At 31.4% G+C, this 27012-nt stretch overlaps 4 protein-coding genes across 4 annotated transcripts in view; 1 reads left to right on the top strand and 3 right to left on the bottom strand.

The window, feature by feature from the left end:
* The window catches only part of LOC130635858 (uncharacterized), a 29294-nt gene extending 5313 nt beyond the window's left edge, over window positions 1-23981 (bottom strand). Inside the window, exon 1 of the mRNA XM_057445361.1 lies at window positions 23600-23981. Within this exon, the coding sequence (XP_057301344.1) occupies window positions 23600-23968 (369 nt within the window). The 5' untranslated portion in view covers window positions 23969-23981. The remainder of the gene's footprint in view (window positions 1-23599) is intronic.
* The window catches only part of LOC130635856 (uncharacterized), a 35521-nt gene extending 11530 nt beyond the window's left edge, over window positions 1-23991 (bottom strand). The window contains exon 1 of the mRNA XM_057445358.1: window positions 23889-23991. The gene's annotated coding sequence lies outside the window, so the exon portion shown is untranslated. The remainder of the gene's footprint in view (window positions 1-23888) is intronic.
* On the bottom strand, window positions 1468-19721 carry LOC130635854 (alpha-1,2-mannosyltransferase ALG9-like). The gene is made up of 18 exons (XM_057445356.1): window positions 19367-19721; window positions 10777-10906; window positions 10016-10150; window positions 8758-8828; window positions 8559-8647; window positions 8407-8480; window positions 8265-8326; window positions 8084-8171; window positions 7420-7525; window positions 7255-7343; window positions 5209-5242; window positions 4700-4779; window positions 4518-4589; window positions 4193-4322; window positions 3493-3649; window positions 3244-3373; window positions 2429-2559; window positions 1468-2349 (listed from the first exon to the last, which is right to left on the bottom strand). The coding sequence occupies exons 1-18, from the start codon at window positions 19453-19455 to the stop codon at window positions 2226-2228; spliced, it is 1791 nt and encodes a 596-aa protein (XP_057301339.1). The 5' UTR covers window positions 19456-19721; the 3' UTR covers window positions 1468-2225.
* LOC130635857 (universal stress protein Slr1101-like) lies at window positions 19932-25927 on the top strand. The gene is made up of 4 exons (XM_057445360.1): window positions 19932-20108; window positions 24470-24559; window positions 24773-24879; window positions 25124-25927. The coding sequence occupies exons 1-4, from the start codon at window positions 20048-20050 to the stop codon at window positions 25316-25318; spliced, it is 453 nt and encodes a 150-aa protein (XP_057301343.1). The 5' UTR covers window positions 19932-20047; the 3' UTR covers window positions 25319-25927.
* The last annotated feature ends 1085 nt before the right edge of the window (window positions 25928-27012 follow it).

Here is a 27012-nt window from a genome sequence, read left to right as displayed (position 1 = left end):
GTCAGTATAGGCTTTTTTGGGCTGTAAAAGTATAGGGGGCATGAGGTGCCTGCTGTCCATAAATGCTGCTAAATTATATCTAAGACAAAATGAAACGAAGAATATTAGCATAATTATCTTCTTGCTGGAGTACTCATTAAAATGTCTAAAATTTAATATGTGAAGTAACAGTAAGAAAGTGTTGAGGATATTCACAAGATAGATTATAATAAAGAAGATATTGCAGATTTATTTTCGCTGGAGACCTGATCTATTTTCTCTTAGCTTATCTTAAAGATTATCTCCAACTCCCTTTCCTTTAATAAAGCTCACCTTGAATAAAATAAATTAACACACGAAAACTGTGGTGGGATGCCTAGTATAAATTAGTTGTGTATCACACTAGCGTTGCATATCACATATGATAACTAGTGAAGGTAAACTGTGCTATGCCCTGGATAGAGCACCTGATACTTGAAAATGATTTCACATTGTTGTTGGAGCACTTGTGTGCTCTCTTAGATGTATTTTTGAAAAGTTACAAATCAAACTACTCACTTACCTTATTCAAGTTTTCTGGGTTTAGTAAGGCCACGCAATTAGGGGGTAACAATCATTATCCTAAGTTTTATAGAGAATGAACAATATTTGGTTACTTAACAGTATTAATATTTCAAGAATATATTTTTAGGATTTACTTCCCTCAAGTTCATGCTGCCATGTTTGTTATTGATAGTAATTGAGATGAGTTTGCGTGCCGGACCTTAATATGTGTAGTATGTAAACGCCAGGGATCGTAACTAGAACTTAGTTGCTTAAAACCTTGAAAGTCTTTTTCAGGGAAAATATTGCACGTTAGAACTGGAGACAGGTGAATTTTAAGAATTTGTACACATTACCTATTTCGTACGCAGTGGTTTGTGTGCTATCAAAAATATGTGCAATGACAATTTGATTGCATTGCAGCACACTTAAAAACTATGATACCGGGTATTTGTTTTTTGTTACCTTAAGTGCGTCAGTTCCTGGAATTTAATTTTTTGCGAGTTTATTATTAAACTTGGCTGATTGTTAAATCAAACTTGGATAAAATTCCCTTGAGGGAAAAATATCTTAATTTTAAATCAAACGATAATTGTTTAGTTTTCCTCAGAATCAATATACTTCTTCTTTTGTGTATTTAAATGTTATAAATTTTTATACATTACACAAAAGCTTACAGAAATAAGAACTTTACCTCATTTAGAAACTTTCAAATTCTGCATCTAAATCTTGGCTATAAATTTTTTCCCATTCCAATTACATGTCAGCATAAATTGTAAATTCCACATTCTTTTATCACTATGATTTTTTATGGTTTTTTTTGTTTGCTTTTTTCCTAAAGTAATAAAAAAAAAATTAAATTTCAATTTTAAAGTAGAACCATGACTGTCAAAGCTATGATAAAAAATAGTTAAGTTATAATCAATAAAAATCAACAACAAAGAATATTTTGTAACTTTTTTATTATAAAACATAATAACAAAATGTAATTTCTATAAAGAACCAACAAGTAATTTACTAAGAGACAAATATACTTCTGCAATTTTATGGCAGTCTATGCAGCAACTCAACAAAATTATCCCAAACCCATTTTGATCTGTAGTGATATTTCTGACAAAACTGTTAAAGAAGAGTTAAAACTGTTAGTATCTCAGAAACTAAACTTTGACATAAACATATTAACCATTTTTTATTAATATTATTCCTATTAATCAAATTGGTATTAGGGAAAAAAACGGAATAAAATAATATAATCAAATGCTTTTCCCGAAATACAAAGCACTTTAGAAAAACTTTATCCACTGAAAAGTATGAACCAATTCAACCGACTTAGTTTAATTAAAAAATGACTTTACATATCATAACTGACGATGCCACTGTGTATCAGATACTTCTTTTACAAATTTTTGTCACAAACATCATAATTTTAATCTTAATAATCGGTGAAAGTGCTTAATTCAACAAAACTAATATTGAAATGTTACTGGCATGCAAATTTTACAATACAGGAAAAACATTGTTGAAGAAGAATGGAGAATGCTAGCTTCAATAAAATTTTGATTAACATTAACAATTAGTGTACATACTTTGTTAAGAAAAAAAGACAACAAAAGATTAAATTACAATCCTCTGTGTGTATTTCCCATTACAAAAATGTTTATAAAATTTTTCCATTGATAATCTTTATCTTAATACAGAAATGATTATTCGTCATCGAAATGCATTTTTCTCCTGTCTCTCTTCGACTTTAACAAATTGTAATCCACATATGTTGTATATTTTTCGGAAATAAATGGGATGTAATATGCTCGAAAAAAGGGGTGTGATCTAAAAAACAAATAAAAAGTGGGGTATTAACTAGTAACTTTTCTTTTACCAAATTTTACCTTGGATAAAGCTATCTTACCTTGTTGAATCAAGAAATTTTTTGGAATAAATTATTTCCCATCTGTTTCGAAGACGAGAGAAGTTTTTCTCATATTCACCTTCAGTTGGAAGATCAATATCCACCAATAAATCACAATCATGTATAGATGACTGAAATATAACAAGACATACTTACAAAAGCTGCCACTAAATAATTGTTTGTTTTCCATAGGCCTATCTGAAACAAATTTATCATCCTAAAAAATGTTTTTAGTTAAACTTTTGTTAAATGTTATATTTTTTTTCTTTGTTCTTGACATGTTCCTAATGCAACATCACATGTTGAAATGCGATAAAGCTTTGATTTCGAGAGAATTAAAAAGTAAAAAATATGTGAAGGTTCTTTAGCATTTTTAATATCCTTAAATCACTCTCAATTGATGAAGATGTGAGAAAATCTTTATGCTGCCAACTGTTCATATTACTGTGGAAAGTTTATCATTTCTTGTACATTGAACATTTCTTGAACATGACATGAACATTCCAAAAATAATTTTTAAGAAATCTTATTTTGATTTCTTCTCGAAAAACTTTTTTTTTTCAAAAAAGTTCAAGAACATACCTGTTTGGGGTGTTTAGTGATAACACAACGGGTGTTCCACTAATTTACAATTGCACGTTTTGATGAAGTTTGGCAGCCCCTCTAAATTTACCTTGTTTTTTTGTTTTAAAGTTGACCAAAAACTGTTTTGAGAACCAATAAACATTAAAGTCTACTTGGATTATGATAAACAAAACAATTTGAAATTACTCAAGCAAGTGTGAACCACATGCAATTTAAAAGAGAAAACTTACATAAACAGTTACTTCTTCAATATTCATATCATTCATAAATTGTGGAACAACTTTTGTGCCATCAGCACCAGCCTTGTATTGGTGAGGAAGCTGGCCACTAAACTCTGACTTCAAGAATAAATATTTCCAACTACATCAGAGGAAAAAAAAACATTAGAATTAAAATTAACAACAAAACACAACAACACAGACCAGACTGTATCCAGTGACTAAAAAGACAATATGCATCTCAGTGACTAAAGGACTTACGTTGGAGGTAAAAAGAAGCTACTGGTGTATCGATACCATTCTCTTCCAACACAAACATTTATTTTCCTATCTTCACGAAACATAGGAGCTTTTGTTTCATCAAATGGTGTCACCAATTCATGTAACTCTGGGTAAACATCAAGTGGAGCATGATAGCCTAAAAAAATGTTTGTAGGCTAGCTGAAAGAAATTCACTTTCAAACAAGTAACAGCCTATTCATGGATGTCTTTTTAGAAAACTTCTTTTACCATTGATTCTACTGTGCCGAAGGTACATAAAGGGAAAATCTTGAATGACTTTATGGTTCAAGTGGTATTATATCTTTGACTACATTTTGTCACAATTAGACCATGGTTAGGATACATTTATCTTCTCTGTTGTTAAGCTATTTCCCCTAAAATATTTTCTTTCATTACCCATACTGGCACCGATGCATGGATTTTTGGTATGTGCGGTTTGAAATGTGCAGTCACAAATCGTATAATTATTTAATTATTAATGACAGGATTTCTAGATTTTAAAGAATTTAAAAGAGTAACACAAATTACCTTATAGTGTAAAGCCAGTGCATCTATCCTATCTTTATATTTCAACCACTCACCATTTTTCATCCTTCCTCCTCCAAATTATACCACCCCCCTATAATTTCTAAAATCTCAGTTCACCTGCACCCCTTTCAATAAGGATCTATCTACATACCTACATATAAAGCTGAGGATCTTGATAAAGATATTAGAGTAAATACAGTCATGATAATACCAATTAACCAATTTGACGAGGATGAATAGTGTCTTTTGTTCAATGGAGTTAACAAATGGTGATATAACTCCTAAAGTAAAGTACATTAGTGAAAATAATGTACATGAAACTAAAATATACTTATACCTTTAGGCTCTGAAAAATTAATTCCTTTGATTTAATGTAAAACTTGATGATAAATCGGAGAAACAAACAGAAATCAGATTTCTGTAAAATCTCTTTCTGACTTACCATTTTGAAAATTGAATCTGATTTTAATGTTTACCTGAAAGCTGGTCAACACAATACCAGCACTTAGTATAATTAGTGGATAAATTGGAAAAAGAAATCGCTCTTCCTAAAACAAGAATAAAAAACATGAGAAGAACATACCAACTAGTGTTAGTTAGTTAGCTTTTCTGTATATAACTGAAAGCTTGCAATAAAAACAGCACTAAAAATTCTTACTTTGTGTGGCCTGGTAAAGAATACAAGTGCCCATATATAGATTGATGAAAGAACAAGCCACGTTGGTAATTGTAGCAGATCTAACAATGTGACAAAAAAATACTAATACATGTGAATATGAAAATACAAAGAAAAAATTATAATAAGTAGTGAAGTCATGTTCAGTAAAACGAGTCTTAGATTTAGCCAAATATTGCTAATCACAAAAACGCCAGAATGTTTTCCGTGTAAAAATTTAATTCTTGGAATAGTACATTTCATACCTTGAGCAAAGTGATGCGAGTACGTTTAATTTTGCACATTGTAACCCCTTTAAAAATCTATGTTTCTCCAATTCCTAAAGTCACTTCCAAGTTAACAGTTTTACATTCCTTCATTTTCATCCATGTCTCCCTCATAGGGAGAAATAGCTGGTTGTATAAACAAAGGCATGTGCCTTTGTTTATACAACCAGCTATTTCCGTTCTGAACATTTTTGACTCATTTTATTTAAAGTAAAGGATACTCACCTCGATTTTTTTTAACAATACACATAGTTAACAACTAAAATATAAAAACAAAGAAAGATTAAAATTTGTAAATTAAACCCAAGCAGATAGAAAAAAACCCTCACCCAACCTACAGTACTGTGAAAAGATTTGTTAACATTGTGTTTGTGTAACGAGCGTGGTGCACACGAACCATGATAAAATTGTGGTCTTTATGTATAACAAACATTTAAACATTCTATCGTGGCCACCACGCTAATATTATTATCTCCACGAAGGATCGTGTGTTCCACGATTACTTTCGCGAGCTCCACGATTTTTATAGCCAGTATATATAATTTAATATTTTTTCTTTTCAAAAAAGTCTTTTAATAAAGTTAATTTGTTTGTTTCAGGTTTTATTAAGTTAAAAAAGCATATTCGTAGTTTTTGCTTGGTGTGTACTTTTTCGTCATGGACGCGATTGTTTTTTTACAAAATGTCATTTGTCTAGAAAAGTTAATTTGTCTGCGCCGATAGAAATGCTTTTTCAGATTGCATTCTAAAAGTTCAAAAACGAAAAATGGCAATAGAAATTTTTTTAGATTTTAAAAGTTTAAAAACGAAAAGCGGCGATAGAAATGTTTTTTTTAGATCGCATTTTAAAAGTTTATAAACGAAAAACGGCGATAGAAATGTTTTTTTACATTGCGTTTTGATTCATGAACGATTAAAATTTATTATGTAGCTAGCTGTATGACAACTATCGTGGACACTACAGTGTAATGTTTAATTTTTGTTCGTGTAGTCCACAAAACATGATCGTGAGGTCCACGATTGTTAAAAATATACCCATTGTGGGCTATCATGGTTCGTGTGTAACATGAAATAAACACGAACCTTTTCACAGTACTGTAATTAAAATCCTTAAGCCACCATTTGAGAATCAAGCCTCTTTTTTCATTTTAGCACACATCAATTGCTAGCGCAAATGTTGATGTGTTAAGTAGGCCAGCAAATAACATATCAGAAAAATTAAACTGTAAAGGGAGTAAAGTTATTTAAAAAGTCTGCATTATAGAACTCAAGAAGGTTTTTTCAGAAATGTATACAACTCTTCCCAAGATGAATATACTTCTTAAATTTCCTGTCTATAAAAACCAGATATTTTCATTACGGTTCATTTTTGTTTTGTTTTGTTTTCCGTTTAAAATAAAGCTAAAGATGTTTATCCATGAGGCCAAATATGCATAAGCTCATCTAGACATCTGTCATGTCTGTTTCAGGCATCTTAAACATTTCAAACAATTTCTCTTATTCCAAAGTTCAAATTCCACTGTTTTGGCCTGTTTTGGCCTGATTAAGAAATGTATGATGTCTTTCAATTTTTTTGATTTTGATTTGCCCGGATTGTGAAAACAGCCTGTTTATAAACAGGACGGCTGGATTATGTACGCATGGCCCAATTATTTTTTTTTTGCACTATGTCGTGGGTCCCGGATTATGAACGTCAATATAATGGGTGGCCCGGCAGGCTATGATTGGCATTTTTTTCGAACTTTTGGAAGTAAAACATTTACGAATTATTGTGACAGAATGGCGCGGGTATCAGAAATTGTAAACATAAGAGGCACGTGACAAGAATCCCTTTTCTTATTGAATAAAAAAAGGATCTGGGTCGAGTTGACAGTTAGAACACGTGGCGACAGTTATAAATGTTAAATCGACAGTTATAAGGCACTGCAACAGTTACATTGATATGACTTTAAGAAGAAATAAAATATATTTTAAGCATGTCACCTATGGGCCACGGTACGAATTTGTGTTGTTTTTATCTCCCACTTATCGATGTTGAACATGATAATTTTTATGTTACAAAATGTTTAAACCTCTAACACATTGGAGCACAGCTCATTACTGTTTCAAGAAGTGAATTAATAGTGATTTAAAATTTGTTTCGATTTTCCCAACCATACACTGTTTTATCATAAATTACAATCATTTGTTGCACAAATATAGGCTTCAATTAAGCCTTATATATTTGAAAGGAAATATAAAAAGTCATCGCTTTGGAACAGTTGTACTTACGGTAAATGGGAGAGAAAAACATGCCATAATGAAGACACAATTAAAGTTTAAAAATCCATTCTTGAAGTAAAAGGTCCATGATTCAACACCTGAAATGCCAAAATGTTTTCGCTTTATGAACTAGGAAGTAACAACATTGTAAAACATATATAAAAAATATTTTACCATATAAATCTGGTCCACCATTACTAAAGACATTGTACAACACAATATTGAGGGGGGAAATAACCTGTTTTCCATAATAATGTGTGTCTATAGCGATCAAAGGAATCTAAAAAATCAATTCAAATTAAATAACAGAAGTATAAAGGAGCATTTAAACAATGTTGTTGGTATGTGTAAACAATCTTTCACTTTTGTTGTAAAACTATTTAAGTCCTATTTATCCAGGATGACTGATAACTACCCCAGTTTATGCAATTTCAAAAAATTACAAACGGTTTTTTTAACAAATTTTTTAAGCAAATAAGGTAAAGTTTGTGTTGTTGTATATATGTTTTACAATATCAGTCTCAAAAATACAAAAGCTTGTTAAAATTGCAAAAATTTTAAACTAAATCTCTTTTTTTTCTGTCATAGACGCCATCATGTCTTTTTAAACGTATATGCAATTTCAATGGCTGAGAAAGTTTAAAAATGTTCTAAAAAACAGTTATGTTATCAGTACATCAGACAAGTCATCTTAAAACAGTAGGGACTTCTCTTTAACTTGATGAAAAAGTTTAACAGTGCTAACTAAAGCAGGTTTTGATTTAAGAAATTTATGTTTACATGGTGTAAATAGTGTGAATGCTGCTTAAGTGGTTTGAAGCTTGCCATGTACACTTACCAATACAGCAAGTAAAATTCCAAGCGACCATTGTATAAACGTCCAGAATTTGTTTTGACGAATGACAATATCAAATGCTATTGGAACACTGAAAATATGAATTGACGAAAAAATAGTGTATTAAATTGGCACACTAAACAAAGAAAACAAATACATTAAACATTGTCCACTTGCTACATACCCTAAAATGACAAAAAAGGGCCATCCAACCAATGATCCAAGGGCAATACCAAAGATTGCAATCTAAGATAAAATTAAACATGACAAAAAATTTCTGACACAATTACAGTGTTTACAATGAATTACACTTCATATAATCTTACTGGATAATTCCTGTTAAACCAGCCACCATACGCAACCAAACAGCAGTACATTGCAAATGAACTTGGAAGGTAAGCTATAAAAAATATTCATCCTTAAGCAAATGTTCTATATACATTGTTTATACAGTGACTAAATAAAACACTTTTTCAACCTGCAGATGAAATAAACATGCCAGTGCTAACAGCAGATAGGACAAAATATAAACGAGCCACATTGTTTCCAAATTGATATACAAGTGATCTAACATTAAAAAAATTCAAGAGATTTATAAATATATATGCATATGCAATTTCAACAAACGTGCTGAGAGAGCCAAACGAAATCAAAATAATAAAAACAGTAATGCTTACTTGAAAAAATAGGTTTCACAAGCTGCACATAAAATTCCCAATAAGAACCTTACGTAATAAAAAACGGTCACCTAAAATTAAGTATTGTTCAAATAACTTCATGCTAAAAATTTAAAGCATATTGTATCTACGTATAAAATTTAAAAACATGGAAAATGAAATTATTATAGAAACGATAATATAACACGGATAACAAAAAACTTTGATAAATTAATTATTGTTAGAGCTTAGCAAGTAAATTAGTTAATTGTAAAAAAGAAAATGTTACAATGCGTGTACATGTTGACTGATATTCTAGTTGTGTCGGTATCTAACAGTAAAAATCAATGGAAGCATTAAAATTACCAATTTTACTGCCATTAATTCCGGTGACGAATGGTCAGTTACACTATCAGTTTTTGCTATTAACAATGCCAGTTATGTCCTGACATAAATATATTTTACTTTCTATAATAATAGTCATAGTCTGTTATTGATGTAAAAATGCAAATGTACCACAAACAACATGAGCTAAATACTAACAAGTAGTAATAACATGGTAGTATAGCAGAAAAGATCTAGTAGTAAGTTGATTATTTATTTCGCGTTACCACACACACCACGCTTTTTAGAGTATTTATTGATTTTTTACTAAAAGCAATGCATTTCTGCTATTTTCCATACTTTTTTATACCATCATTAAAAACATAGTTCACTGCTGGTTTATCTCTCCATTATAAATTTACCAATATTTTTTATTTGAACCACTTGTTTAAATTTATTGTTTTTGTTGCTCATGGTACGCATTTGAATTTTGAGACATTTAAAGTATATTTCCAACGGCTGTTTCTATTTTGAAAGAAAACTACTTAAAACTGTTTCCTTTTATTTTTTTAGTTTAAAAAATACAGGTGCATTTGCATCTTTAAACAGAACCAAATCATGGGGATTGATGATGGCGGTCATTTTTGCCATCGTACTTTGCACTGACAAAGGCAAATACTGCTGTTGTGATTTTTGCCAGTCTTTGATATAGTCAGTTGCTACATTTACTTTTTGTCCCTTTATTGGATCAACCGATCCAATTTCATAAGATTTAACCCTAACCAATCAACTTGTCTACTTGTCTAGTCAGCTACGGCAAAAATTTAATTCAAATTTCTGTTGTCATAATTTATAGATTTCCATATCTGCTGCTTTTAAAGCTATTACACAACACATGCAATTAACTTTCCTTGGCTTCACATGCTAACAATTATTACAAAATCAAAAACTTTACCTTATTTGCTTGAAAAATTTGTTTAACTACTTGTGCTGGCAGTACATGAAGTAACAAGTAGCCATAAGACCGTATAGCATATTTTGGTGAATATTCCCATGTTTGAAATCCTGATCCATATAACAAGTAATGTGTCTAAATAAAGAATTATTTAAAACAAGGTGCAAATCTATAGGAAAAAGATGAAAACATAACATTTGTCGTTCTTAAGTCCACAAGATAATTTTTATGCTCTTTCGTGCATTCAGTTCTTCCATCATAAATTCTAAATATCAATAATTTGTTTGTTTTTTGTTTCCATTTCGAGCTTATTTAATAGCAAACTTATTTATTTTCAAGAAAAAGTATACAAAAAAGAAGGTACTTTTAGGGATGTAACTTTTAATTTTTGCCTTTCAATTTTTCGGTGACACTGCGCTAACACTAATGAAAGACAAAAAAGATCTAAAAACAAGAATGCTGTTACACTTGACACGTTTATAAAAAAGCTTGCACACAAAGTTGTGACGGAGAGCATGATTTAGAACTTTACCTCAGTATATTTAGCTCTCCAACAAAAACTTTCTTAAGAGCAACATTACATTTTCATCACAAATTATCTTCCAATGAAAGAACATTTAAAAAAAAATTTGTGGTGGTACATACAATACAAACTCATCAATTAGAAAGTAGAACAAAGAAAAAACTTGTCTTGTCAATAAGAAGAGATAAACATTCTGCACAAAGCACACAAATTTTGACTTTTTTATATAAACACTTACCGGTTCCCAATAGTTGTACGTCTCATCACAATCAGAAATATTGCTAAGAAAGGCAGCACTGATACGAGCTGATAACAACACATTGAACACCACAGAGGCTCTTGGGCACCAACACAGTTCATCATAAGATCTATAAAAACGCCAAAAAAAAGGTATCAAAATAATTTATGCATAATATATTATTAGAAAACTGCCTTTCTTCTCTTTCTAAATTGGTAAAATACAATTTTTTAAAACTAGTCGGCAACCCATGGATAAATCCATGACTTTGCCTGTCCTTTATTTACTGCATTTCATCTGACCTATGTTTACCACATTTTGTGTCTGGCTACTGCAGTTACAATTTCGCCTAAGGAGATTCTTATTTAATTAGTTGTTCTACGGGTGAAGTTGATAGTAACTTACGGTCGGTTGGTCGGCAAAATAAAAATAATTTTATCGAGAATGTATGGTCGAAACAACAACAAAAATAATAAAAAATAACAACGAAAGAGGGTGTTACAACAACTTTTTTTTCTATGTATTTTTGCATAATATTTTCGCATGTATTTTCGAATAATAATAATTTGTCTCACTAAAAATTATGTATAGTTCTCAAGGGGAAAAGACAAAAATACTTGCATGATCAAAAACTTGTTTTTAAAAGTTATGCAGCAAGAATTTTTGTTGTGTTGTTCTGAAAGTTATACAGCAAGAATTATTCTTGTGCTGTTTTAAAAGTTGTACAGAATATACTTGTATTGTTTCGAAATTCATACAGCAAGTTATTCTTCTCCTACTTAAAATAATAAAACATTCACCCGTTTCCATATTAACAGCCCCTCTTTTGGGGGCTGTTCATATGGAGGCCAGGCTGGCTCGGCTGGGCAGGATCTCGCTACTATTAAGAAACACATAACACAAAAATAAAAATGTGATCATATGACAACTAAGACAGCCCTTGCCGAGATCTCCCTTGTTTTAACCGAGACCCCAGCTAGGCTGGATGAAAATTTTCCATATGAACGGGCCAGCCCGGCCAGGCAGGCTGACTCACTTTATTTTGAGCATGATCAAGATTATTTTATTTGTAGAAAGCATTTTTTCTGTACAGAAATGCCAAATATAATGAAGGTTTAACTTTTTTTGTCAATTTATATAACTATTGGTGAAAATAACATTACGTATGCATTGGAACAATAAATATAAAAAACCACTCCAGAAGAATAACATTACCATCAAATTTTATCGTTGAGTATTTATCGTTGTTTTGACAAAATAATCATTATTTGTAGCTTTTTCATAATTGTGATTTATTGTAATAATAGAACGCCATATAAAATGTATGAACAAACTTTTGTGACTATTTTCAACTCGCTTCACCGAGCCAGCTCGCCTCATATGAACGTAACAAAATATCAGCCTGCCTGACCGAGCCAGCATAGTCAACCGGACCAGCTCGCCTCATATGAACAGCCCCTTAATGTTTTTTGCGCAGTTTTATAGGAAAATCTAAATTTAAGTGCAAATTATTTTTCGGACTATGGTTGTTTAGTTGAGAATATTTAAAGTCGCAGCGTTAAAATCATTTTTTAAATTCATAACGGAGGAGGGTGTTACGACAAGAATATTCTATTTTGTTTTAATTATTTTTCCTAAATGGTATTGACCAAACTCTTGCTGTATTAAAGTTTGGCTAGCGTAATTTTAAACATATATATTGATCATGATGGGTGCTACGACAATAATCTGTCTTCTTTTTCACTTGTATTATACCTATTTTAGCGAAAGTAGCTAATTTTGGTTATAAATCACATAAAAATTTAAAATTCTGTTTAACCACGCAACTGTTTTTGTGATTACAAAATTAGCACACTGCACATTTTAGTTTTATCGCAACAAATTACCATGAACAAAGAATCAAGTTCCAGTGGTCTGACCAATGGTGGACCTAAAGCAATGTTATTGATTCACCTTGTTTAGTATAATTGTAGATGGACATTCAACCAACAAAAGATAACATCATTGATATCTTCTATGCTCGTTATACTTTTACGAGATGGGATGGGAAAAAGTTTGTTTTTATTTCATGTTTTTTTCTATAAAACGTTTTTGCTTGGTATTATTTTTTTGAAAATTAGGGTCGGTCGGGCCCGTAGAACAACTAATTAAATTGGAGTCGCCTAATAGACAGACGTATGCAGGTATTATAATATAGCAGGCCTTGCCATGAGCAAATAACCTCCCGAGCAATTAATTGCTTGCGTCAGATCGTCTTTTTTGCTAAATAAACTTTACATTTAGTCTCTCAGGTCATTTTTTCAGGAGAGGCGTGCGCCTTGGCACACACCTAAATCGTTTCAGGCGTGTGATTAAAGCGTCCGCCATATTTCGACTTTGGACGGACATATCCGTAGCTCATTTTGAAATTCCATCAGTTAAAACGTTCGATAGATTTCCGTCTTGGTCAGACACTTTTAGATCTCAGAATTATTGAATAGTCCTGGTCCTTTTAAATCCAAAAGCAAGCCTATTCATAGCCAACCTGACCATCCTAGCTAATTCACTGACTCCAGACTTTTTAAAAATTACTTAGACATAAATCTCTTTTGCTTGGCCCCTTCATCATTGGTAACCAGGTCTTCACAAGAAATCCAGCCATGCGGTTCTTAACTAATGCGGAGGTGAACGCGGAGGTGAACGCCGACGAAGCACGGATGACGCAAAGTCTGTAAAACTGCACTTATAGGCGGAACAGACAATTTATCATGGATTTAATTGTAGATAATTTCTTCATTTGAAGAAACAATTGGAAACCATAGCAGGTTTAAATTTAATGGATTATTTTCTTTATGCCGCAACTATTATTCAAACAATTTTAAAAACGAAACCAAAGTGCAGTATAATTTTTTTTCTGTATAAATTTTATGTACCTGACGTGTACCTTTTAAAAAGAGATTTTATTTATTAGTTTTATTTAAACCACGCGGCTAAAGATTTTTTTTAATTTGAAAACAAAGCATATTTTTTCCTATTTGCTTGTGATGACCTGAAAAATAAACATTAAATTTATGAAAACGACAGTATAGTCATGCATACAGTACTGGAATCAGGATACCTAACATCGCACGATTCATGATGCTGTCGCGATAGTAAAATTTTTTAGCATCGTGACTTTCGCGATCCATATCGCGACCGTCATGATACATCTTTAAACATTATTAAAATCACATAATTAAGGTCATGAGAGAATAGCGCAATTAAATATCAATAATTGTTTTTTGTTTTTTTAAAAAAACTTGTTTTTAGAGGGTTATGAGGCAAAAAGTTTTCTTGTGCCGGTTCTAAAAGATACACAGAATATGCTTGTGTTGTTTTTAAAGTTATATTTATGCAGCAAGTTATTCTCCTCCAACTTAAAATATTGTAAAAAAAGCTTCAAGTGTTCTTTAAATGTTTTTCTGCAGTCTTATAAGAAAATCTAATAAATCTAAGTGCAAGTTTTTTTTACGGAACATAGTTTAGTTACCAATATTTAAAGTCTTTCGTAGCATTAAAGTTAATTAAATATCATAACGAAGGAGGGTGTTACAACAAGCGTATTCTGCCTTGTTTTTATATCACATTTTCTATATGGTACACTATTTTAATCAAAAGATCATACATTCTAACTAGCGTAATATAAATCGTTGCGTGTATAGACAAAAGATATAGCATTTCTTTCGTGTGCAGAACAATAGCAGTCGCATAAGCGTTTACAATATCAGAGATACTTTAACAAATAAATTCATGTGTGAATAAAAGATGTTCGTGTGCTAAAACAATGTGGTTCGTGTGCTAAATTGTTGTTCCGACCATTTATACAGTCTCGATAAAATTATTTTTATTTCGCCGACCGACAGACCATAAACTACTATCTACTTTGCGCATAGAACAAGTAATTAAGTTGGAGTCACCTTATTTCTAAAATCCAATTTCTAATAAAAATACAAGATGCAAAAGAATTTTTAAATGTAACAAAAACAAAGACACAAGATTAGCTATACACATCTATTGTTTAATATTTTTAATGTTATTCATGATCCATCGCAACAATCACGATTAATAGAGACGATCGCGATAGCATCGTTATTTTTTTATACATCGCGACTATCTTTGTTAACATTTTTCTATCGCGATGGTCACGATAGGATCGCGGATCGTTCGTGTCGCGCATGATATGCACTTATGATGTTAGGTGTCCTGATTCCAGTACTGTACTTTTTTAGACATGTAGAAAAGGAAGTTAAGATTAAGAGAGTCGCTATACCAGAAGACACTCGATCATCGTGTTTGGGGTTCACGATTAAAAACGTCCCCCACATTTCTACTGCAAAATGAATGCGCAACGAATAATAACCTTAATGCTCGTATCTCAGACATTTTATAAAATGGCCGAAGAACTGTTGCACAATGGGTGGAAAATAATCACACCAAATACCTTTTCAGTTTTACTTAAAAGACCAATCAATTCTTGAGAAAAACGTTTACACTTATCTCAAAATGTTAATATTTACGCGAGCAATAGAATGCTCGGGTAACAAGCATTTACGCGAGCACTACGCAGGCGCAAGCAATTCCTCACGACTCATGGCAAGGCCTGTATAGACTAGACAAGATAACAGAGAAATCAAAGTAAGCACGCAGAAAATTATTGAAGATGTAGGAAAAAAATTTAGGGAAACAGATTTTCACCTTTTAGAAATGAATAATCAGAATAGTTTGGGTGAATGAGTAACATTATGGCAATGATGATGATGATAATGCCGATGTAAAAACAATTTGTCTACGTGATCTTCATCACGTCGACAATATAGCCACTGAATTATAATTTTTCTGAATTTCAAGGTTTGTGTAAACAATAATTTTCCTGATCTTTCCATTTTCTCGCAATGCATAAAATCTTTAAAAAACAAAGGTCTATTATGAACATAATTGCGTGTATGAGAAAGCTTACATTCATCTTTTGCTTTTAAATTAAAAAAGTATTGTATATATAAAGTCAGTTAGTTCATTTTTTCTCTGTTACAGTACAGTACAGATGTAAGCGTACGCGTACGCTCAAGTTTCACACCTTTTTCTCGGAGGCGGTAGTTGTTTGTCTTTTGTTCTTATTATCTTGCGAGTCTTGTAAGTTAATTGTAATTGTAATTGAGTCTTGTAAGTCATTAACTTGCGCGTAATAAACAAAAGATTATCGAAGAAAAAATAGCTTATTATAACTGCGCGTAACTATTGTTAAATAGTGTTAACATAACTATTCCCAATAGCATAATTTCAAGTGTTATCAACTCTATCAATGTGACACGAAGAGCCATTGTTTAATATTTTTATTAAACAAAAGTTTTGCGTGGAAACTAAATAAACTAGCGAGAAGGCATTGTTGGTTGCGCGGGTTAAATAAAGCTTTTAAGCGATAGAAATTATTATATTTTAACAAAGATTGAAACTTTAATTTTGATGGAAAAGCTTTTTTAGATCGTGTTTTAGAAGTTTAAGAACGAAAAACGGTGATAGAAATGTTTTTTGAGATCGCATTTTAAGTTTATAAACGAAAAGCGGCGATAGAAATGTTTTTTTAGATTGCATTTTAAAAGTTTAAAAACGAAAAACAGCGATAGAAATGATTTTTTTAGATCGCATTTTAAAAGTTTAAAAACGAAAAGCGGCGATAGAAATGTTTTTTTAGATTGAATTTTAAAGGTTTATAAACGGAAAGTGGCGATAGAAATGTTTTTTGAGATCCCATTTTAAGTTTATAAACGAAAAGCAGCGATAGAAATGTTTTTTTAGATCGCATTTTAAAAGTTTAAAATCGAAAACCGGCGATAGAAATGTTTTTTGAGATCGCATTTTAAGTTCATAAACGAAAAGCGGCGATAGAAATGTTTTTTAAGAAAAAAAGAATTTAAATAACTACCTTAAAAGCCAATGAACTTTTTGAAATTGCTCTTCCTTGGGAAAGCTGGTTATATGTGTGTTTAATCAAAGAATACACACAAAGATTTGCTTATATTTATTTATACCCTGTCACAATATAAGGCATTATATCACATGGTTCTCAGAAGACACTAAGTTGTATTATGATGCTATGCTACAAAAAGATATAGGGCAGTTTATAAACCCAAATAGAATTTTAACAACTTGTAATAAAATAAGAATTTTGTTTAAAGAAACTTTATTAAAAAGCCTAAATAGAATAAAATTGTAGACCGTATTTTTGTAGTTTTTGCAAAATTTCTTCACACTACAGACCTTAAGGAAAGTTAAGTGGCAGCTAATAATGGCGCTAATGATGAACCATAAAAATCATTATATATATACACTTGAAATAATATCGTGTTATCGTCGTCAAAGATTCTCTTTATTTTTTACCTATTTTATTTTTCTTTAAAACACAATACAAAAAAAAGCAAGAAACAAAACAAATAATTTTGAAGATATCTTCATCCCAACGGTCTTTTAGCCCCTGAGTTGTTATTACAGAGTAGCAAAATTAATTCAAAAAGGCAAAATGCCCTAGAAACAAGGTTGATTTGAAGGGAATCAAATAGACTCACTTTGTGTATAAGTTCGGGGAACTTTTGAACTTGCAACATAAGTGATAACACAGAAAAAGTAAGCACGAGTGAATACCATATATTTTTTGCCCTCGATTGTAATTTTTATGAAAAATGAACGCCTCTCTTCATGTTGCTTTTTATATGACAATTAAAAATTTTCATGCTAGTTTCAATGCTAGCTTTATTTCACCTATTTCTGTAAATTGGTTTTACTGTGTCTCCCTACTATTCCTGCAGCACAAAAATTAAAATTTCATTCTGATATATTTCACTTGAAACATGTATCTACTTCTAAGTAAAGAAAAAATGTTTGCCAACAGGAAAACATGAAAAACAACAGAAAATATTTTTTGTTGTACACAAGTCACATACAAATATAAAAAAAATATTAAAGTATGGTCACGAATGAATAAGCCACTTCGAAGAGGGTGCCAATAAACCGCAAACACCCGCATATGTAAGGGCAAGTTCGGGCGACTTTTCGAATTAAATTGGCGGTTGTCGTCCCAAACCGCCCGCACTTTCTTGAACTCACCCGGAACATTCTCGAAATGCAATTCCTTGTAACATACTATGCAGTCTTTTTCAGGAATATTTGAGTAGGTGTGCGATGATTCGCACAACTACTCAAATTTCACTCAAACACCTACTCGCACATTCAAGTAACGCCTGCGATGTAAAGCGCACGTGCAAAGAATGTTACGCATTAGGCACAGGCTCTGAGGTTATTTTTTTGTTGCGCATTTATTTTGCAGTAGAAAAGTGGGGGACGTTTTAAATCGTGAACCCCAAACACGATGATCGAGCGTCTACTGGTATAGCGACTCTCTCAATCTTAACTTCCTTTTCTACATGTCCGAAATAGTATACTGTCATTTTTATATTTATTGTTCACTTTTCAGGTCATCACAAGCAAATAGGCAAAAATATGCTTTGTTTTCAAGCTAAAAAAAATCTTTATCCACATGGCTTAAAACTTCAAAAAAATTCTTTAAACTAAGTCAGGAGTTGGTGAATTAGCTAGGATGGTCAGGTTGGCTATGAATAGGCTTGCTCATGGATTAAAAGGACCAGGACTATTCAGTAATTTCTGAGATCTAAAAGTGTCCGACCATGACGGAAATCTATCGGACGTTTTGTCTGACGAGTCTCCAAAAATTCTTTTGAGGGCTGCCATCGCATGCTACAAAATGGATTGATTTTGAAAACTCAATATTTGTTTTTCAGGCGTGCGATTAATCACACGCCTGAAAAGATTTAGGCATGTGCCAAGGCGTGCGCGTGCGATTGCACGCCTCTCCTGAAAGAGACTGACTATGTGGACGATAGTTGGAAGAAGGCGGTTGAAGATAAAGGAGTTAATAAAGTTTTTATATAAGTTATTTATCATCAAGTAAATCTTAATATAAACTATCAAAAACAGTTCTTTTAAGAACTTCGCTACCACATAGTAAGTTTATTTCAATTTTTATAGTTTTTTGAATCATTAATGCCTGTTTTTCTTCCTTTTTCAGGCATTGTTCGCGTCTATGCAGGGTTTTTTCGGCAAATACTTGATTTTTTTTTCAAAACGCCGAACTCGCCTGAAAACACCCGCACTTTTTACGGCGTATACGGCACCCTCGTCCACTACGCGATGCTAGGGGCCCCAAAAAAATTTCTAAGGCCCCTAAGGAAAAGCTGTTGGGAAAGTAAGTAAGTAAGTAAGTAAGTAAGAAGATATTTTGCTACAACATACAAGTTTTTGTTGGGTATAAACTGAGCTTATGTATATATACACAACCATAGGTATAGTACAGGATCTAGTCGTATAGTATAATTATAATAAACTCTGTAAGATACTATAAAAGAAGATAGGTTTAGTGACGAGGCTATAGCTATATATTGTGTGAGGGAGTGCCACAGAAAGTTTTTAGATGAGGAGGTGCTAAAAAGTTTTAATATGTAACCAAATAATCGTTCAGTCCGGAAGAATTTAAACGCAAGTTGTATAAAAATAAAAGCTTTACTTGTTATTGTGAAGCTTAGAATCCAAATTACTTCTAGATTGACTTGATTTTTTAGAAAACCTGGACCTTGGCTGTCTCTCCGCCGCCATTTTTTAAATTTCTGACTTAATTTGCAGAACCGGCTGTAGCATAAGTTATGTTAGGCCAACGCGGCTATCTTTTTAAAACGGTATTATTAGTGAAGGAACAAAGTAGTAAAGACTATGTTTTTTAATGATTTTGATACCCATATCCGTCATACATTAAAAACAAAACAAAACTTTTTTTTATCACATTTACATTTTTCATACAGAAGTAGCATGTTATCTATCCGTTGTTAGAATTAAGGTAAAGACGGGGGTTATTATTTTAAATTATGCTAGCATTATGTGTCCTTTCACCCTAAATCTCTGTGTAGCCGTCTCAAATAAAACATATAAACTTTTTTAAAAAACAATAGTTTCAAAACAATAGTGCTACATAGTTATCACGAAATTGAAATATTTTGGGTTATACCTTTTTTATCCAATTAAATATTTCACCCTGGATTGCACTGGACCCGAGCAATTGCGTACACCTCCTTTTGGAGGCTGCATTTTTAAAACATCGACCTGGTTCACGGCTGCGAATAATAAGTGGAAAAACATTTTAGCTACAAGTTCATTTTAGTGAAGTAGATATTTGTTTATTAAGAATTTTAAAATGCCACGAAGTATTCTTATCCCGGTTGATGGTAGTGAGAATTCAGAAAGAGCTTTTAACTGTAAGAAACTAATACTTTTTACTGACTATAGCTTGCTAGCTACCTTCTTGTAGCTAGCCAAATCTACTGTAGATGCTGGTTTTGATTACAAAAGTCTGTAATTGAACTAAAATAAAGCTAAGGTAGGAGGAATAAGGAACGCTTACATTGAAAGTAAATGCATGATTAATTTAAGATAGTTTATATCTTGTTTACACCTGTAGCTAGCTATATTTAACCTTGGAGAAATGGTTGCACTAGTTAGCTATAAATATTTTAGTCGTCAATAGTTCAGCATTCTAACAGAGGTTACTGAAAACAGCAGTTATATAAGCAACCATGTATTATGCTATATTTTATTTTATTTCGCACAAATATAGTATAAAACTATGCATGACAATGTGCTTCTTCCCATTAATAAATTTATGTTTTATAAATAGGTATTAGTGTTTTTTATGTTTATTGTAAACTTATTTTAGTTATATTTCTGCCTGTTATGAATTTATTTAACGCCGACGGCGGGCAGACTATTTTTATCATTGAAAATATTTGTTTGCAATGTGATTTTAACACAAATGATTATCAAAATAATGTGGGTGAGATTTGTAAACAAGTTGAATAAGAATCTTTTTATTTAAACAGTTTTTGCAAATATAAAGAAAAAATTCACACTTAATATAAGTAATGTACAACAATATTAAACGAGAAAAAGTGCTTTTTTGATATGTTTTAATTTCACACTAAAAATCCAGTTCTTTTAAAATTTGACATTTGTTATTTCAACTTGACCTTTAGCACATTTTGAAAGGATGAGTTATAATATTGAAAACATATCAAAATAGTTTCAATATAGTAAACTTTTGTTCGTGCAAGCATTTTTGTGGACATTGTTTGATCAAGTCAGAGTTTTAGTGCAAATTTGGCCAGTTATTGTTTCATTATTTTGTATTTACTCCTTTTAATAAAATAATATTTGGGAGAAAATGTTAAAATATTGTAAGGATACGGCACCAGGTTTCTAATGTCAATAGCTTAATTTAAATTAAAGAAGCCATTGGTATAACTAGGGACTCCCTGGGACCAAATTGGCTAAGTTTTCAAAACCTGGAATCTGTTTGGAATGGACGTTTAATAAGGTCATCAAAAAACCTCTGAACCACAATATCTCTGCAACCATATGTCAAAGGTACATGATCCTATACATTTTCTTGATCGACGTTTCAAGATCTATATGATTAAGGCAACGGGTATGCAATAATATATATAATGTATATAAATTGTATATATAATTTTTTGTACTATTACAGATTTTTGGTGACATCAGCAAAATGTTTAAACCCTCTATCTCCTTGTATGTTCACCAAAAAGGACACGATCCTATAAATTATTTTGATCAGGTTTTAAGCTCTTTACAAAAAGACTTAACAAACGTTGCATTTTTTTGTTTACGTACTGCACTGGTGATGTCAGTCAACTCCTAAAACAACTTATTGTTTATTAACTAGTATGTATTTAAACTTCCTGGTGTCTATTAAACAACACCCTACTTTAGTTTTACCCTCTTCGTCAATTAATATGTCTTTGTGGTGTGTTACTATCTATATATAAAAATGCGATTATTTGAAATTAAATTAATGTTGATAAGAGGTCTGTTTTGTTTGTTTTTTTAATTTTGTGGAGTATTAAATTGTGTTTTTCTTTGTCATATTTCTTTTCACTTCAGATGAGTGCATTTATTTTGCATAAATAGATTATTGCAATTGATAACATGCTGTCACAATATATTATGTCAATCGGTTTGTCAACTTTCGTGTTGTCAGGAAAAAATACGTAACAAAAAAACATTAAAAAATTAATCACCTACAAAGTTAAACATATCCACTTTCCATGTTACAGACAGACTTATTATTATAATAGAAACAAAGTCACATATGTAGGAGAAAAAAAAGTTGAATTTATTTCAGTATTCCACAGATATGGTAAAAACTAAGTAACTTGAATTTGTTGTTGTTTTATATATTAAATTGAATTAAATTATTAAACTGAATTGATTTATATTTATTTACGCCCATAAGTAGGAGAAAAAGAGTTAAACCCACCCTTAACACTGACAGATCAATTAACATTTCATTTTAAATTCAATTTAAAACTGTCACAAATCAACTTTACTGTCAGTTTTTTTAATTATTCACATAATATATATTTCATAGTCATTTAGAAAATGCTACTTTAAAAGCTAATATAAATATTGAGCTTGGATAATGTATTTAAAGCTTTGTTTCTCCTCGGAAATGCTAAAATGAGTTGCCTATCTGATGATTTAAAAATTTCAGACAATTGTTAAGCAATCAAATGTAAAATAAACTGGTTAACCCAGAAGTTGTTATCATTAGACAGATAATATAATAATAATATGCCAGATACAACAATCTTTAGTTTATTAAAATTTCACTCTGTTGTAATAAAAAACTTTTTTTCATAGGTTGTGTTTTAATTTGCTTATTAAAATACGTAACTTAAAATTCCTCAACTTTTGTGCCTTGCTTTAATTTTTGCACAAAGAAAGAGGGTGGCTGACTGCAAGTAAAAAAAAGAGTCACATGTGGTACATCTAAGCTTATGTGATATTCAAAATACATAGCACCCCACAGTATCATGTGTTGCACCTGATGAAAAGTTTATTTAAACCATTTTTATCAATTGTTTCGTCCTATTCCTGTTACACTTTAATAAAAAAAAAAAATTTATTATTGAAATTTTTTTTTATTATAATATAAGTGATAATTTTTAATCACAGTAAAGCTCTCTTTCTTTTATTTCAAATGCTGAACACAAACCTGTAAATTTTTTTTATCTTTTTTTTCTTTGTTTTTTTTTTCTTTTTTTTCTTTTTTTTTTTTTTTTTAAACATCTCCTTAATCTATTAAAATGTTAATTTGTGGATAATGGTTTGCTCACCTTAAGTCGCATAGAAGTTCTTGTGTTTTAGTATTATTTATTTGTATTTAAAACCTACTACCTAGGAATTTTTAATTGCTGAAAAAATAGAAATTTTTACAAATACGCTCATTTTGATTTGGGCTGAGGCTCAGTATGCTTAAGATTTTTCCAATTTGAGCCTGAAAGTAAGCTTAGCAATATGCTTATTTCCAAACTATCGTGCAAACCTTTCCTTTATCAAGAATAAAGAATACATATTGGATTTGTGTAAGGCTACACTGCAGTGTTCTTAAAATGATTTTGGTTGTTAGATATGTTTTTTAGCTTCAAGGTATGCACAGTTTCAGTGAATTTGAGTATGCTTATAAACGTTAACGCTTATAAAAAAGAGTCTATCAACTGTACTTAATTTTTATTATATATCGACTAGTTTTACTGAGTGCTAATTTACCTAGCCCTATCTTTATTTCTTTATTCTGTCAGACAATTTTTAGTAAATCATCATCATCATCATTCTCGGCTTAACGTCCGTTTTCCATGCTAGCATGGGTTGGACGGGGTATATTAATGACCCTCTTCCAATCTGATCTAGACTGTGTTAGATCTAAACTCAACTTCCTCTCTATCAAGTCTGTCCTTATAACCTCCTGCCAAGTCTTTCTCGGTCTGCCTCTGGGCTTTGCCCCAGGAACTATCAAGTCTCTACACTTTCTTACCCAATTATCCTCCTCCATTCTTTCCAAGTGCCCCAGCCAATTCAATCTTCTTATCTGGATAACATCTTTAATTCTACAGAGACTTAGCCTGCTTCTTAGCTCATCTGAACTCTTTCTGTCTCTCAGACTGGCATTACACATCCACCTAACCATTCTCATATCATTCCTTTCTAAACGGTCAAGATCTTCCTGCTTCACTGCCCATGTCTCACTACCGTACAACATAACACTTCTTACACAGGCCTAAATCCTTGAAGAAAATTAAAAATAAAAGTTATTAAAGAATATTTTATGCTTTATTTGTCTAAATTAAATTAACTTCAATCAATATAATGACGTTGAACTGTTTATTAGGTTAAAAGTGATGTTAAGGAATTCAACATATATTTGCAATTTCAACTAATTTAATTTTAATTTAAAGAAATTTAACCAAGGGGATAAATGTTAAAATCTCATGTTTGCGTGATTTTTTTTCTCTACTGTTCTAAAATTTCCTTGTTTATTTATATGTATTAATTTTTTTATATATATAAATTTTATATTTGTATATTATTTTTATTTTTTTTATTTCTATTTATCGGCTTAATATCTTATGTTGTTATTAACTAGAAACCACATGCTTGTTTTCGTGAAATTATTTGAGATAAATTTAATTTCTTTTATTTTTGAAATTTTTGATTTGACTTGTAATCCTGTGTTAGATGGTATTTAATCATTTCTTTGTAGTTTATGTGGAGAATTTGATGAAAGCTGAAGATACCATTTTGATATTACATGTTACCACCACACCTCACTTACCCACGTTTAGTATACATGGTATGAAGTTAAAAGTTTTCTTTTTGAAATTTTTCTTTATGAGTTTACAGTAGTTATGTTTTTCCATGTCAGCGCTATTTGAATGAATAATAGTTGACACCATTTCATCTTCCTGATAAATCTTTGTTTCTTCAAATAAAAATCCTGTATAATCCCCCTAGCCACCATGTTAGCATGCTGGTATTTCAAATTATTTTCTTATTAATTTGACAGAACCTCTGCAAATGCCAGCCGCAGAATGGACGAAGAAGATTCAAGAGCAGGTGGAAAAGACACAAAAACTAGCCGCACATTACGAAATGTTATGTGAAGCGAAAAAGGTAAGAATTAGTTTGAATTTGCCCACATCAATAACAAGGAGAAAATAGTAAAATTCAGGATTTGGAAAAAATAAAGTTGCATTTCTCTAAGCATATTTTAGCGCAAGTTAGCGTAATTTCTTTACTGAATTTCACGCAATAACTAACTTCTGCGCGAATGTGCGAAAATCAATGAGACTGAAGTATATTTTCAGTCGTGATAAAAATTTAATCCTACGCCCTGATACTGGTTGTTTCTTTACAGTTGAAGAAAAAAACTTTGCTGGAATCTGGTAAGCCAGGAGAAGCCATTTGTGTTGCTGCGAAGAAAGAGAACGCATCAATGATAGTGATGGGATCTCGTGGTTTAAATGCCATCCGTCGTACCTTCGTTGGTAGTGTTAGTGATTATGTCTTGCACCACACACATGTACCCGTCACTGTCGTACCACCAGAGTAACCTGCTGCTCGTGCTAAGTTTAGTTCAAAATTGATTATTTTTGTTTGTTCCTTCAGTTTTCATCATAGTATATAATCAAAGCAGCACATTTAGTTGATATTATCTTCAGTTGTACTCGAAGACAATGTGATTTTTTGTTTTATTTTCCCTTTTAAAGAATGTATACGAATATATTGTTGGATAAAGCTTGCTATATATATTGCACGTGGTATCAAAATTCTGGTTTAGTATATATGTACATGTTTTGTGGTTTATAAATAATCATCTCTATGGTTTTATATTTTGATTCTGAATGATTTTATTAATATTTTCAAACACTTCCTTAGTTGGGCTTTCGGATAGAGTACCATCTGAATGAATCAATGGTTTCTGCTTTGCTTTTAGTTTTATCACGTTTCACTAATGTGTATGCTCTTTCGGGTTTTGAGAGTTTTTTCTTTCTAGTTTCCGCTGTAAAAAGAGTACAATTGTTGTCTTGTTGTTACAAATGTTGCGGTTGATGTACTTGGTCAGTCAAAAAGCAATAAACCAGTGTTATTGTGCGAGACAAATTTCTTTTATATTTATTTTTGTGTTTATTGTTATAAAAGAAGTTAATCGACCACTTTATTTTTTTTCATCACTTTTTCTCAACCTTATAACGTCACTTAAACATGTCTGTCGTTGTGACGTATTAACTTTTTTTACGTCATAACAAATTACTTGTCAAGAAATTACACGCAAAGAATAGAGGCGAATGTTTAGGTGGCGAAGTTTTTTTAAGAGCATCAATTCGCGAAATTTTTTTTCTTTTAATTCGCAAAATTCAAGGTTCGCTAAAAATTTGCGGCTAAGAATGGATTCTCTATTTCAGTTTCAGTTTTACGCTTTGATAAATAAAACATCAAGTTTTAGGGCTTGAAACATTTGAAATTTCTAGAGCTAACTTTTCGTCATTCGAGAAAGTCGATACTAGCTTAAAATTTTTAAGAGTATCGGTTTGCGAAAATTTTATGTCGCAAAGTCTTCCCTATTAACAATACCTGTACGTTAGAAAAAAAGTCGTGTTACGCGAAATAGCAAACGCGACATTACGACGACGGACGAATTTTTCGTGATTTTTTCTCACGGGCGAAACTTTTAACATTTGCGAAAGTTTCAGTTCACAAAAGCAAAGACCGTGCACACATGTCAACAAATGTGATAGTTTACAATGCATCGATTGACTATGCAAATGTCTCGCGCAGCATAACCTACTTATTTCAGAATATTCGTTTCAGCCATTCATAAAAACTGCCAGAAATAAGACGCGTATCGTATCTTGTTCATCGTTACCCCCTCAATACCATGCTTTTTAACCCTGGGGTATAAAAAATTAAGAGGTTTTGTAATTCGCGTCCCTGACTATGGAGTTATCAGTGGGACAATATTCGTGTATGGTTTTACGTTCCGTCGAGTTGTGTTAGTGTTCGTCACGGCGTATTTCACTTCGTGCGATATTTTACTTCGTATCAAAAATTTTTATCTTTATATTTTTATCCATTTAAACTACAAAATAGATAACAGATTATACAGTGTAGCATGCTTAAAATGTATAACTATAGATAGATGTATAGCTATAGATTTAGCTAGCTAGCTAAGTAAATCTATATTTAAGAATGTATCGTTTAATAAAAAAAATGACAATAATAATAGCTAGCTTTACCCAGTAGAAA

Source organism: Hydractinia symbiolongicarpus, chromosome 3 (genome assembly GCF_029227915.1).
Source record: "Hydractinia symbiolongicarpus strain clone_291-10 chromosome 3, HSymV2.1, whole genome shotgun sequence".
Lineage (NCBI taxonomy): Eukaryota > Metazoa > Cnidaria > Hydrozoa > Anthoathecata > Hydractiniidae > Hydractinia > Hydractinia symbiolongicarpus.
The sequence above is the reverse complement of the archived record's forward strand: the minus strand, read 5'-3'. Positions and strand labels throughout refer to the sequence as shown.

Bases quoted from the DNA above. Each gene is read 5' to 3' on its own strand.
- LOC130635854 (XM_057445356.1), bottom strand. From the start codon at position 19,455: ATGGCGGCGGAGAGACAGCCAAGGTCCAGGTTTTCTAAAAAATCAAGT. The intron at 7,526-8,083 runs GTAAGTGTACAT...TTGATTTTTTAG, and splicing joins GAATTTTACTTGCTGTATTG to ATTCCTTTGATCGCTATAGA. The intron at 4,590-4,699 runs GTAAGAATTTTT...TTCTTGTTTTAG, and splicing joins TCTTTACCAGGCCACACAAA to GAAGAGCGATTTCTTTTTCC.
- LOC130635857 (XM_057445360.1), top strand. From the start codon at position 20,048: ATGCCACGAAGTATTCTTATCCCGGTTGATGGTAGTGAGAATTCAGAA. The intron at 20,109-24,469 runs GTAAGAAACTAA...ATTTCTTTGTAG, and splicing joins TTCAGAAAGAGCTTTTAACT to TTTATGTGGAGAATTTGATG. The intron at 24,560-24,772 runs GTATGAAGTTAA...TTAATTTGACAG, and splicing joins ACCCACGTTTAGTATACATG to AACCTCTGCAAATGCCAGCC.